General features: G+C 43.9%; 1 protein-coding gene across 1 annotated transcript; it reads left to right on the top strand.

Moving 5' to 3' along the window:
- Nucleotides 1–3,545: 3,545 nt before the first annotated feature.
- On the top strand, nt 3,546–4,542 carry LOC125519209 (uncharacterized). Its single transcript, XM_048684082.2, has 2 exons — nt 3,546–3,952; nt 4,040–4,542. The coding sequence occupies exons 1-2, from the start codon at nt 3,584–3,586 to the stop codon at nt 4,421–4,423; spliced, it is 753 nt and encodes a 250-aa protein (XP_048540039.2). The 5' UTR covers nt 3,546–3,583; the 3' UTR covers nt 4,424–4,542.
- Nucleotides 4,543–12,745: the final 8,203 nt, after the last annotated feature.

Raw genomic sequence — 12,745 nt, 5'->3', positions numbered from 1 at the left:
AGAGAGTGTAGTTCTTTTCTTTTCCCATGGATCATAGGGATTAGTCTCATTATCCTTTGTGGGAACTTTATTCAGGACATGATAAGATGTCAATACAGCCTCCCCCCACCATGCCTTGGATAAACCCGATGTATCTAACATGATGTTAACCAAATCAGTTAGAGTACGGTTTTTTCGTTCGGCGGCCCCGTTTGACTGGGGTGAGTAGGGAGGCGTCCTCTCATGAATAATGCCATGTTCCACACAGAATAAATCAAACTCAATAGAAAAGTACTCTCCACCACGATCAGAACGGACTCGGTTTATTTTCTTCTCAAGTTGGTTCTCAACTTCAGCCTTATAGACTTTAAAGTAGTGTAGAGCCTCATCCTTAGTATTTAACAAATACACATAGCAAAACCTAGTGGAATCATCAATCAGAGTCATGAAGTATTTCTTTCCACCTTTAGTCAACACATCATTCATCTCACAAAGATCTGAATGTATGAGCTCTAGAGGTGCCAGGTGTCTCTCCTTCGCGGTCTTGTGAGGCTTACGAGGTTGCTTAGCTTGCACACACGCATGGCACTTAGAGCCTTTGGCTAAAGTGAAACTCGGGATTAAATCCATCTTAGCTAGCCGCGTCATACAACCGAAATTTATGTGACAGAGACGTGAATGTCAAACCTCAGATTCGTTCACATTAGAATGAATTTGGTTCACGACTTTATTACAGAAATCCTCCAGGGAAAGGCGGAACAAACCACCACAATCATATCCTTTTCCAAAAATAGTCCATACCGAGATACGACTACTTTGTTCGACTCAAATACTAACTTTAACCCTTCTTTACATAGAAGAGAGCCACTAACGAGATTCTTCTTTATGGCGGGGACATGCTGCATGTTCTTCAGTTGCATGATCTTTCCCGAAGTAAACTTCAGATCTACCATGCCAACACCATGAACAGAAGCATGCGAGCCATTCCCCATCAGGACGGAACAATCTCGTGCGACCTGGTAGGAAGAAAACAAAGACACATCAGCACACACATGAATATTGGCCCCAGTGTTAATCCACCAATCGGTGGACTGACAAACTGAAAGTATGGTAAACAGATTACCATACCCAGATGCCGCATCATTGTTGCTCAGAGTGACATTCACAGACTTGGAGTCCTATGCTGGCTTCTTGTACTTGTTTGGACACTTGTTTGCCCAATGTTCATCTGAAACACAAGTAAAGCAGCCATCTCTCCTTTTGTCTTTCTTCTTACCCTTCTTCTTAAAGGTAGTATTCTGCTAGACAGAGTTCTTTCCCTTGAACTTGTGGAAGTTCTTCTGCACCACATTGCCGCTAGAAGAACCCTCTGCCCCTTTCACGTGTGAGTCCTTTGTTCTCGAGTTCTGCTCAACACTGAGATGACCAATGACATCCTCAACAGAGAATTCACGTCTCAAGTGCTTGAGAGAAGTAGCAAAGTTCCTCCAACTAGGAGGAAGTTTTGCAATAATGCAACCCGCGACAAACTTGTCCGGTAACTCACACTTCAGGAGCTCCAGCTCCTTAGCAATGCACTTTATCTCATGAGCCTGGTCCAATACAGAACGGTTATCAACCATCCTGTAATCATGAAACTGCTCCATGGCATACAGCTCACTGCCAGCATCAGTTGCGCCGAATTTGACTTCGAGCGCATCCCATAAATTTTTGGCAACGCCCATATGAATATAGGCGTCAACCAACTTGTCTCCAATCACACTCAGAACTGCTCCTAGAAAGATTGTGGTTGCCTCCCTAAACGCCTTCTCCTGTTCAGGAGCAATCGTTTCTGTGAGGGACACACCACCAACCCAGAACACGTTCATCACTGTGAGCCACAAGGTGGTTCTAGTCTGCCAACGCTTAAAATGCGTCCCGGTAAACTTTTCCGGTTTTAGAGTAGCAGCAAAGCCTTGAATCGAAAAGTGCCTAAAATAAGGTTTTTGGATTGTTGGAAATATTAGCACTTTTCTGATTAGACTTATCCACGAGTAAACAGTAAGCAAGGCATAAAAGGTATGCATCTCATAGCGATACCTAAGCATACTAGCGCGTGCAGAACATAGAACCGAACCTTCTATGAGCAGCACATATACGGCTAGCATAAGTACGAGTAAACGAGGGAAGAACAGATCATACCCTCCGGTTGGACATGCCAACGCGACGGCTGCAGCAGCAGCCTCGGCGTCGTCCGCGGCCTTCTTCTTAGCGGTGGCGGCGTCGGCCATGGTGTCGATGCAGAGGAAGTAGTTGAAGCAGAGGAAAACAGAGTTGGGGACGGATCGGGAGCAATCACGTCGAGACGCTCCCCAAAAACCTTATTGCTGTTCTCCCGGGCAGTATCTCGAACGATAGGGTTCCGAAGGCACCTGCTGTCCCGACCAGCCGTGCACGCGGTCGTCGGGATGGGATCGCCGGAGGCAGCACAGAGTGAGGAACAGTAGATGATGGCTAGGTCGCGCGAGAGGGAGTGAGTGAACCGAACTAGGTTACTTCACTGGCCAGAGCCTTCTTATATAGTCCGTAAGGAAGAAAGTCGTGGTCCTTGCCGAGGCCCACGACCGAGTCGGCCCACTCCCGGCAAGGGAGTCGTTGTTCCCGGCAAGGGAGTCGACGAATACGCGGGTCCCGGCAAGGGTCGCACCCCCGGCAAGCAAGTCGACGAATCCCGGCAATGCAAGTCAGCCCACAGTCCAACGTCTTGGATAGTGGCCCACATGTTAGCGACGCGTTAATTAATCCCTGATTAATTAATTCATTCCTGAGCGGCAAACATAAGCTTCGGCTCATTCCCGCAACCCGTGGCGTGGCGTGGCATGGCGTGGCATGGCGTGGCGAGGTGGGCGGCGGCGGAGGAGGAGCGCGTGTACCACTCCTCTTCCCAAGCTCCCAATGGCAAGTGGTAGAGCAACCCTTATAAAGGGGTCTCAACTCTCCTGAACTAGCAAGGTGGGACTAAACTTCCCACCACCTGCCATCTCATACATGGGTCTCAAAATTAACCAGAGATTAGTGTCTTATATGGGCCTAAGCCCATCCATAATCCAACACTACTCCTATCGGGAAATACTTGTCGGGGAAATGAATAAAAAATAAAAGTATTTAAAACTAAAATACGTCTAGATACATTCATTTCTCCATCTGGTATTTCCGCATGGAGGGAGTATGATACCGAAGCATTTCCCATATCAATAGGTGCTCAATCGAAGCACATCTTTGAAACGAAGGCTCCATAGATGAATTATTAGTAATGGGTCCAAATCTTAGTTTACAAAACAAGTGTGTAATCTGAAATGTGATTATCTTGGTCAAAACAACCTTTAGGCAATTTGGAGAGATATCCCTTATATAATTATCCCCTTTTGTATTTGCATATTATGATTTTCTTTTTATTGAGGGACGTTTATGCACATTATGCCGACGAAATCTAAAAACTTAAAACCTAGAAAGATTACCGCAATCTGGACGGTATAAAGCTTTGGGAAACCCGCCGCCCTGTCCTCTCGAGGGCCCAAATCCCACGGACCACCCGGGGCGCCGCCACTCCCACAGTACCGCGGAAATGCCGAAGTCGCAACAGCGGCAGGCCACCGTCGCGCCGGCGCCGACGCCGCGCCACCCACGACCCGGAATGGAGTACCGCGCGCGGTCCGACGAAGCATGGTACCCCGCGCGTGTGGTGGTGCAGGACAGCTGGCTGCGCGTCATGTTCGAGAATTTCCTCGAGGATGCGGACGAGTGGTACGATCCAGTGGCTGACCTCGCATCCCCGGGCGACGTGGACGCGCTCCGCGCCAGGTTCCGCCGGGAAAGCCCGGCCCTCAACGACGCCCGCTGCGGAGACCTCCGCCCGGGCGACCAGCTCTGCCTCGCCTGCGATATCTACGGCGACGCCGACGAGCTCAAGTACTACGACGTTGTCCTCGAGACCGTAAGTCCTCCTATTCTCACCCTACTTAGTGCGTTCCTCAACACACGCATATGCTTCAGTAATAATAGGCGCCGACCAAATATGCAGGTAGAAAGGGCAGGGCACGGCACCGTGGACGGCGTGGAGTGGTGCGCATGCCGTTTCACCGTGCGCTGGATGGAGGGGCCGCGCCGCGGTTGCTGGGACAAGGTGGGCGTCGAGGTGGTCTGCTGCGTGCAGGAATCGCCGATCCAAGATCCGGTGTTGACCGAGTTCCTGGACGGTGTGAGAAACAGGTTCGGCAAGGACCAAGGCGAGGCGACGGCAGCGTCTCAGCAGGCAGCCCCGACCCGGACACCAGCAGGCAGCCGACGGTACAGTCTCGCATACTCTTTGAGGAACTTCTTTTCATCTTTTAATGAAGGGATTTCTCCCCTGAAATCATCAGACGTTTTTTTTGAGGATCTAAATCATCAGACGTTTGATACTTGACAGCCATCGCCTAAAGGAAATTAGCAAGAGATACACGCTCATTAGTCTGTAGGGCTGCGAACAGAATCACAATTTTGCACAAGCCCCTTGGTCCTGAATATGCTGACCCTTGGGTCTGCTTCAAGCTATAGCAAATAGGACTAAACTACTTTTTAAGAAGATATCCCGAGGACATATTTCTTTATTTAGCATTAGACCCCTAAAGGAGTCATATTAGTACACTTTAGGGCAGAAAAATCTATGACACAGAATCTCAATTTTGCATGTACCCCGCTTTGCACACCCCTTTCACTAACGTATAAAGAATAATAATGGCCTTTGGCAAAATGTATACGCGGAACATTGTATAAGAATTGCACGGGCGCGAGCGAGTGGGCCGGCTCATGAAGCCATGTCGCTTCTACCACGTTCTATGTAAGCGACATAAAGATCTTTATATATATATTATATATAGGACCTAAAAGAAACGTAAGGGTCTTTTATTTGGTAACTCATATGTTATTTGGTAACGCATAACGCAATTAATTCAGGTCAATCACGCACGATAATCTCTCCTGTTCCTGATCCAAAAAAATCTATTCAATTCCTTCCTATCTAAAAGAACGTACGAAATTTTTGCCCTTACCAAATCTCATCGAAATTTTATTTCCTCTAGTCATTCCCTTATCTCGCCTTCGTGGATCCCGTCTCCTCGATGCTCTCCTTTATCACTTATCCCACCTGCCACTCGCCATGTCTCTTGCCTTGCTCGTCACGATCCGGCGCTGCTTGTCGAGGTGTCCAGCTACTGACGGTGAAGCGCTAGAAAACCCTCATCCCGCCAGGGGACCTCTCTACAATCTCCAAATGCTTCCTCTGTCCTCTTGGTCGCGTTCCCCGCGCTGCACCGTCCTTTGTGACTGGGTGGGTCACAACGTCCAGCGCTTCGACTCCCTATGCATCCGGGAGGCCTTCGCTGCCATGCCGGGGCCTGCAGTCGTTGTACATTCAACGTGGTGGCATAAGGGTTCGGCAGCCGCGCCGGGGACCTTGGCCACCCTAGTGATCTACTTCAACGTCGAGGAGCAGACACTCTACACCCTCGCCAACGCTCGCAAGAACCTCAAGGTGCTCGAGTACTATGTTGTCGTGCTCATGCTCGACTCTAACTTGTGCACCAGTGCGCTCTCCGGCGCCAACGAGGCAACGATGCTTGAGTACTATGGTCGGTTTTTAGAGCTATATTTTGTTATTGCTACCGAATTGCCCTTGCGTTTTAGAATTTTGTTTGTTGATGATGCCTCTTGATGAGATGCAGCTCAAGCACGAGCAAGTATTTTGTTGGGATCAAGTTTGCATTGGGTGAGCATTCACACTTGGACGGTCTTAAGTGTTTCAAAGAGGTATTAGACAGAGATAATGAGTGGAGAAAGTCATATGCTAGACACAATCGGCGTGAAATCACTAGCATATGTATGCCCTGTTGTAACCCACGGGCAACTTCCTACTACAGAGAAAAGGGTGAGCTCACGAGGACTCAAACTCAAGATCACCCACTTAACGTGCGCGCTTCTACCAACTTCACCTCACTGCTGCTTGTGATGTTCTACAACGCGAGATATATAAGAGCATACAGCAGCATTCATATAAGAAAACATTTCTGAAAAATATCAAAACTTTTATTGGATAACAAGTGAACAATTATAAAATACTGAATTATTTTTAAATTTATGAACAAAATTAGAAAACACAAACATTTTTGAAATTTGAACTTTCCGAACATCTTTCGAAACATGAACAATATTTAAGAAATGAGAACAATTTTTAAAATTCATGAACATTTTTTTAATTTATGAACAAAATTTGTCAACATGCAGATTTTTCGAAGTTTTGCAAAAAATTAAAACCAGGAACAATTTTTCAAAACATGACTTTTTTGAAATTCCACAAATATTTTTAAAAATTTGTGAACAATATTTGGAAAACAAGAATATTTAAAATTTGTGAATAAATTTTTTAAAAGGTATGTTTCTAAAAATTTATTTTTTCCAGAAAAGAGAACATTTTCGGTTCGCAAACAAATTTTCAAAAAAGAGATAAATTTTAAACTCTGAATAAAATTAGAAAATGTGAACACTTTCCTAATTTATGAACAATTTTTCTAGGAAAAAAGTAACGCCCACACGTGTGACATCTTGCACATCGCCCACACGCCTCCATTACCACTCATTTTGTGATGTGTGAACAGATGACATCAGCAGGAATATTGTTAGTTTTTGGCTTAAAATGTTTTATCTCCTAATTAGAAAATCGAATTAAAAATCTGTTTTCACAATTAGATCCGTCCCGACGAGATCTACAAAACTAGACCCCATGTTGATATGTTTCGACGAAATTTTTTTGCCCAAAAATTGACACGATGTTTACACTGTAGTTACCATAGTGCTTAAACTAAAGTTGCCATGTGGCAATTTTAGTTTGTAGAGCATGACAATTTTAATATTTTGATGATGGCAATTCCAGTGCTTCGACCATGCAAATTATTGTTTGTATGAACCATGGCAATTTTAATTGCATGTATCATGGCAATTTTAGTTTACGGTTCATGGTAAGTCTAGTTTCTTAATTCCATGTTTTATAATATGTCAAAATTTATTTTTAAATGTAGACGAAAATAGCTGAAACATATCATGGCAACTTCAGTGCAAACACCATGGTAATTCATGTGCAATAGACATGACAACTTTTAACCCTCAAAAAAATTTGTCGAAACATATTGATATGAGATCTAGTTTTGAAGATCTCGTCGCGAGAAATTTAATGGTGAAAACGGATCTTCAATCGGATTTTTCATTTAAGAGATAAAACATTTTAAAAACTGAAAATCCAAAAAAAAAATCACATGCATGCATGCAGTGACATGGCGCAGTGGGCAGGTTTTGTTCCCACCACACGTGTGGGCGTTAGCGTTGTCCTTTTTTTAAGCAGAGCATGTGAATTTAAGAAATGTTCACAATTTTTTAAAGATCCGGATTTAAGAAAAAGTTCATGATTTGAAAATAGTTCACGAATTTTGAAAAAAGTAAAGTAAAAGAAAGAGAAAAAACAAAAGGAAAACGGGACAAACGAAAACTAAAAAAATCATAAATTTTTAAAGAAGTCATCTTTTTCCCTAAAAAATAAAAAAGTCATCTTTTGAAAGATGTTCGGAAATTGTTCATGTTTCGAAAGATGTACGGGTTTTTTTTAAGTTCATTTTTAAATCTTGTTCAAATTTCTGAAAATGTTTGTGTTTTCCAATTTTGTTCATAATTTCAACAACAATTCGGCATTTCAAAATAGTTCACATATTTTTTCATTAGAATTTTCTAATTTTTCGGAAAGGATTTCGTATATATGAACATTGTGGTGTGTTCTTATATATTTTTCGCGCTATAGAACAGCACAAGTGATGATGTGAAGTGGCTAGCAGTGCGCGCCTTAAGTTGGAGGTTTTGAGCTTTCCTTTTATTTTTATGTATATTTATATTTTACGGCCTAGTAGCTCACGTACCAACGCGGCGACGTACTTTAAGAAACACCATCTGCCCATTATTTTGAAGAGGTACGGGGTAATCTCAGTCGTAAATGCGTTTAGGCGGCCGCGGGGGAGTGGGGTGTTGTATCCAAGCAGAAGCCTTTTTTTGCACATCTACAGTTTGTTTTACCAGAATTTACACATAATGACACCATGCATCTAAACATTGGCGTATGTGGTGCTTTGGATGAAAAATTATATTCATGACTTTGTTGTCCTGTGATATTCAACTAGACAAAGGTTTTCACTGTTAAATCCTTTTATCGACAACATCAGTTCCCTCCAACCTAAAGCAAAATGTTGCATTAATTGCTCGAACACCTCCCTCCTGGTTGTAGGAGAATGATAGGATAAAGTGTGTTTCCATATAGAGCTCGGGTGGTCTATCATGTTGCTATAGTTGATTATTGAAAAACTCTTATTCAAGTAGGCCTTAATGCTGTCCAAGAGTTCTATATCATTTTCCATCAAAAGTATGTCATCTACATATAATATAAGAAATGCTACAGAGCTCCCACTCACTTTCTTGTAAACGCAGACTTCTTCATAAGTCTGTGTAAACCCAAACGCTTTGATCATCTCATCAAAGCGAATGTTCCAACTCCGAGATGCTTGCACCAGCCCATAAATCGAGCGTTGGGCTTGCACACCTTGTCAGCATTCTTAAGATCGACAAAACCTTCTGGCTGCATCATATACAATTCTTCCTTAAGAAACCATTAAGAAATGCCGTTTTGACGTCCATTTGCCATTTCTCATAATCATAGAATGCGGCAATTGCTAACATGATTCGGACGGACTTCAGCTTTGCTACGGGTGAGAAAGTGTCATCGTAGTCAACCCCTTGAACTTGTCGATAACCCTTAGCGATAAGCCTAGCTTTATAGATGGTCACATTACCATCCGCGTCTATCTTCTTCTTAAAGATCCATTTATTTTTTATGGCTCGCCAATCATTGGGCAAGTCAGTCAAAGTCCATACTTCGTTTTCATACATGGATCCTATCTCGGATTTCATGGCTTCCAGCCATTTGTCGGAATCCGGGCCCGCCATTGCTTCTTCATAGTTCGAAGGTTCACCGTTGTCTAACAACATGATTTCCAAGACAGGGTTGCCGTACCATTCTGGTGCGGAACGTGTCCTTGTGGACCTACGAAGTTCAGTAGCAACTTGATCTGAAGTTTCATGATCATCATCATTAACTTCCTCTCTAGCAGGCACCTCGGGAACATTTTCTTGAGTTGCGCCACTTTCCGGTTCAAGAGGTAATACTTCATCAAGTTCTACTTTCCTCCCACTTACTTCTTTCGAGAGAAACTCTTTCTCTAGAAAGGATCCATTCTTGGCAACAAAGATTTTGCCTTCGGATCTGAGGTAGAAGGTATACCCAATAGTTTCTTTAGGGTATCCTATGAAGACGCATTTTTCCGACTTGGGTTCGAGCTTTTCAGGTTGAAGTTTCTTGACATAAGCATCGCATCCCCAAACTTTTAGAAACGACAGCTTAGGTTTCTTCCCAAACCATAATTCATATGGTGTCGTCTCAACGGATTTCGACAGAGCCCTATTTAAAGTGAATGCGGCAGTCTCTAAAGCATAGCCCCAAAATGATAGCGGTAAATCGGTAAGAGACATCATAGATCGCACCATATCTAATAGAGTGCGATTACGACATTCAGACAAACCATTACGCTGAGGTGTTCCAGGCGGCGTGAGTTGTGAAACTATTCCACATTTTCTTAAGTGTGTGCCAAATTTGTGACTCAAGTATTCCCCCCCCCCCACGATCTGATCGCAAGAACTTGATTTTCCTGTCACGTTGATTCTCAACCTCACTCTCAAATTCCTTGAACCTTTCAAAGGTCTCAGACTTGCGTTTCATTAAATAGACATACCCATATCTACTCAAGTCATCAGTGAGGGTGAGAACATAACGATAGCCACCGCGAGCTTCAACACTCATTGGACCGCACACATCAGTATGTATGATTTCTAATAAGTTGGTTGCTCGCTCCATTGTTCCTGAGAACGGAGTCTTGGTCATTTTACCCATGAGGCATGGTTTTCACGTGTCAAATAATTCATAATCAAGAGACTCTAAAAGTCCATCTGCATGGAGCTTCTTCATGCGTTTGACACCTATGTGACCAAGGCGGCAGTGCCACAAGTATGTGGGACTATCATTATCAACTTTACATCTTTTGGTATTCACACTATGAATATGTGTAGCATTACGCTCGAGATTCATTAAGAATAAACCATTCACCATTGGAGCATGACCATAAAACATATCTCTCATATAAATAGAACAACCATTATTCTCGAATTTAAATGAGTAGCCATCTCGAATTAAACGAGATCCTGATACAATGTTCATGCTCAAAGCTGGCACTAAATAACAATTATTGAGGTTTAAAACTAATCCCGTAGGTAAATGTAGAGGTAGCGTGCCGACGGCGATCACATCGACCTTGGAACCATTCCCGACGCGCATCGTCACCTCGTCCTTTGCCAGTCTCCGCTTATTCCGCAGCTCCTGCATTGAGTTACAAATGTGAGCAACTGCACCGGTATCAAATACCCAGGAGCTACTACGAGTACTGGTAAGGTACACATCAATTACATGTATATCACATATACCTTTCGTGATGCCGGCCTTCTTATCCGCTAAGTATTTGGGGCAGTTCCGCTTCCAGTGACCACTTCCCTTATAATAAAAACACTCAGTCTCGGGTTTGGGTCCATTCTTTGGCTTCTTCCCGGCAGCTTGCTTACCGGGCGCGGCAACTCCCTTGCCGTCCTTCTTGAAGTTCTTCTTACCCTTGCCTTTCTTGAACTTAGTGGTTTTATTCACCATCAACACTTGATGTTCCTTTTTGACTTCTACCTCTGCTGATTTCAGCATAGCAAATACTTCAGGAATGGTCTTTTCCATCCCCTGCATATTGAAGTTCATCACAAAGCTCTTGTAGCTCGGTGGAAGCGACTGAAGGATTCTGTCAATGACCGCGTCATCCGGGAGATTAACTCCCAGCTGAGTCAAGCGGTTATGTAACCAAGACATAGTGAGTATGTGCTCACTGACAGAACTGTTTTCCTCCATCTTACAGCTGAAGAACTTGTCGGAGACTTCATATCTCTCGACCCGGGCATGAACTTGAAAAACCATTTTCAACTCTTCGAACATCTCATATGCTCCGTGTCTCTCAAAACGCTTTTGGAGCCCCAGTTCTAAGCTGTAAAGCATGCCGCACTGAACGAGGGAGTAATCATCGGAACGTGTCTGCCAAGCGTTCATAGCGTCTTGTTCTGCAGGGAGAACAGGTGCTTCACCTAGCGGTGCTTGTAGGACATAATCTTTCTGGGCAGCTATGAGGATGATCCTCAGGTTCCGGACCTAGTCTGTATAGTTGCTGCCATCGTCTTTCAGCTTGGTTTTCTCTAGGAACGCGTTGAAGTTGAGGACAACGTTGGCCATTTGATCTACAAGACATGTTGTAAAGGTTTTAGACTAAGTTCATGATAATTAAGTTCATCTAATCAAATTATTCAATGAACTCCCACTCAGATAGACATCCCTCCCGTCATCTAAGTATAACATGATCCGAGTCAACTAGGCCGTGTCTGATCATCACGTGAGATGGACTAGTCAACGTCGGTGAACATCTTCATGTTGATCGTATCTTCTATACGACTCATGCTCGACCTTTCGGTCTTCTGTGTTCCGAGGCCATGTCTGTACATGCTAGGCTCGTCAAGTCAACCTAAGTGTTTGCATGTGTAAATCTGTCTTACACCCGTTGTATGTGAACGTTGGAATCTATCACACCCGATCATCACGTGGTGCTTCGAAACAACGAACTGTCGCAACGGTGCACAGTTAGGGGGAACACTTTCTTGAAATTATTATGAGGGATCATCTTATTTACTACCGTTGTTCTAAGTAAACAAGATGTAAAAACATGATAAACATCACATGCAATCAAATAATAATAGTGACATGATATGGCCAATATCACATAGCTCCTTTGATCTCCATCTTGGGGCTCCATGATCATCTTGTCACCGGCATGACACCATGATATCCATCATCGTGTCTCCATGAAGTTTCTCGCCAACTATTACTTCTACTACTATGGCTAACACATTTAGCAATAAAGTAAAGTAATTTACATGGCGTTTCTCAATGACACGCAGGTCATACAAAAAATAAAGACAACTCCTATGGCTCCTGCCGGTTGTCATACTCATCGACATGCAAGTCGTGATTCCTATGGCTCCACAACGTGATTTATCAACTTCTATTTATCCTTCATAAGGACCCTTTTCATCGAATCCGCTCCAACTAAAGTGGGAGAGACAGACACCCGCCAGCCACCTTATGCAACTAGTGCATGTTAGTCGGTGGAACCGGTCTCACGTAAGCGTACGTGTAAGGTTGGTCCGGGCCGCTTCATCCCACAATACCGTTGAAGCAAAATAAGACTAGTAGCGGCAAGAAAGTTGACAACATCTACGCCCACAACAAATTGTGTTCTACTCGTGCAAAGAGAACTACGCATAGACCTAGCTCATGATGCCACTGTTGGGGAACGTTGCAGAAAACAAAAATTTTCCTACGGTTTCACCAAGATCCATCTATGAGTTCATCTAGCAACGAGTGATCGGATTGCATCTACATACCTTTGTAGATCGCGAGCGGAAGCGTTCAAGAGAACGGGGATGAGGGAGTCATACTCGACGTGATCCAAATCACCGGAGATCC

This window comes from Triticum urartu, chromosome 7A (genome assembly GCF_056163025.1).
Source record: "Triticum urartu cultivar PI428250 chromosome 7A, HENAU_Tu73, whole genome shotgun sequence".
Lineage (NCBI taxonomy): Eukaryota > Viridiplantae > Streptophyta > Magnoliopsida > Poales > Poaceae > Triticum > Triticum urartu.
The sequence above is the reverse complement of the archived record's forward strand: the minus strand, read 5'-3'. Positions and strand labels throughout refer to the sequence as shown.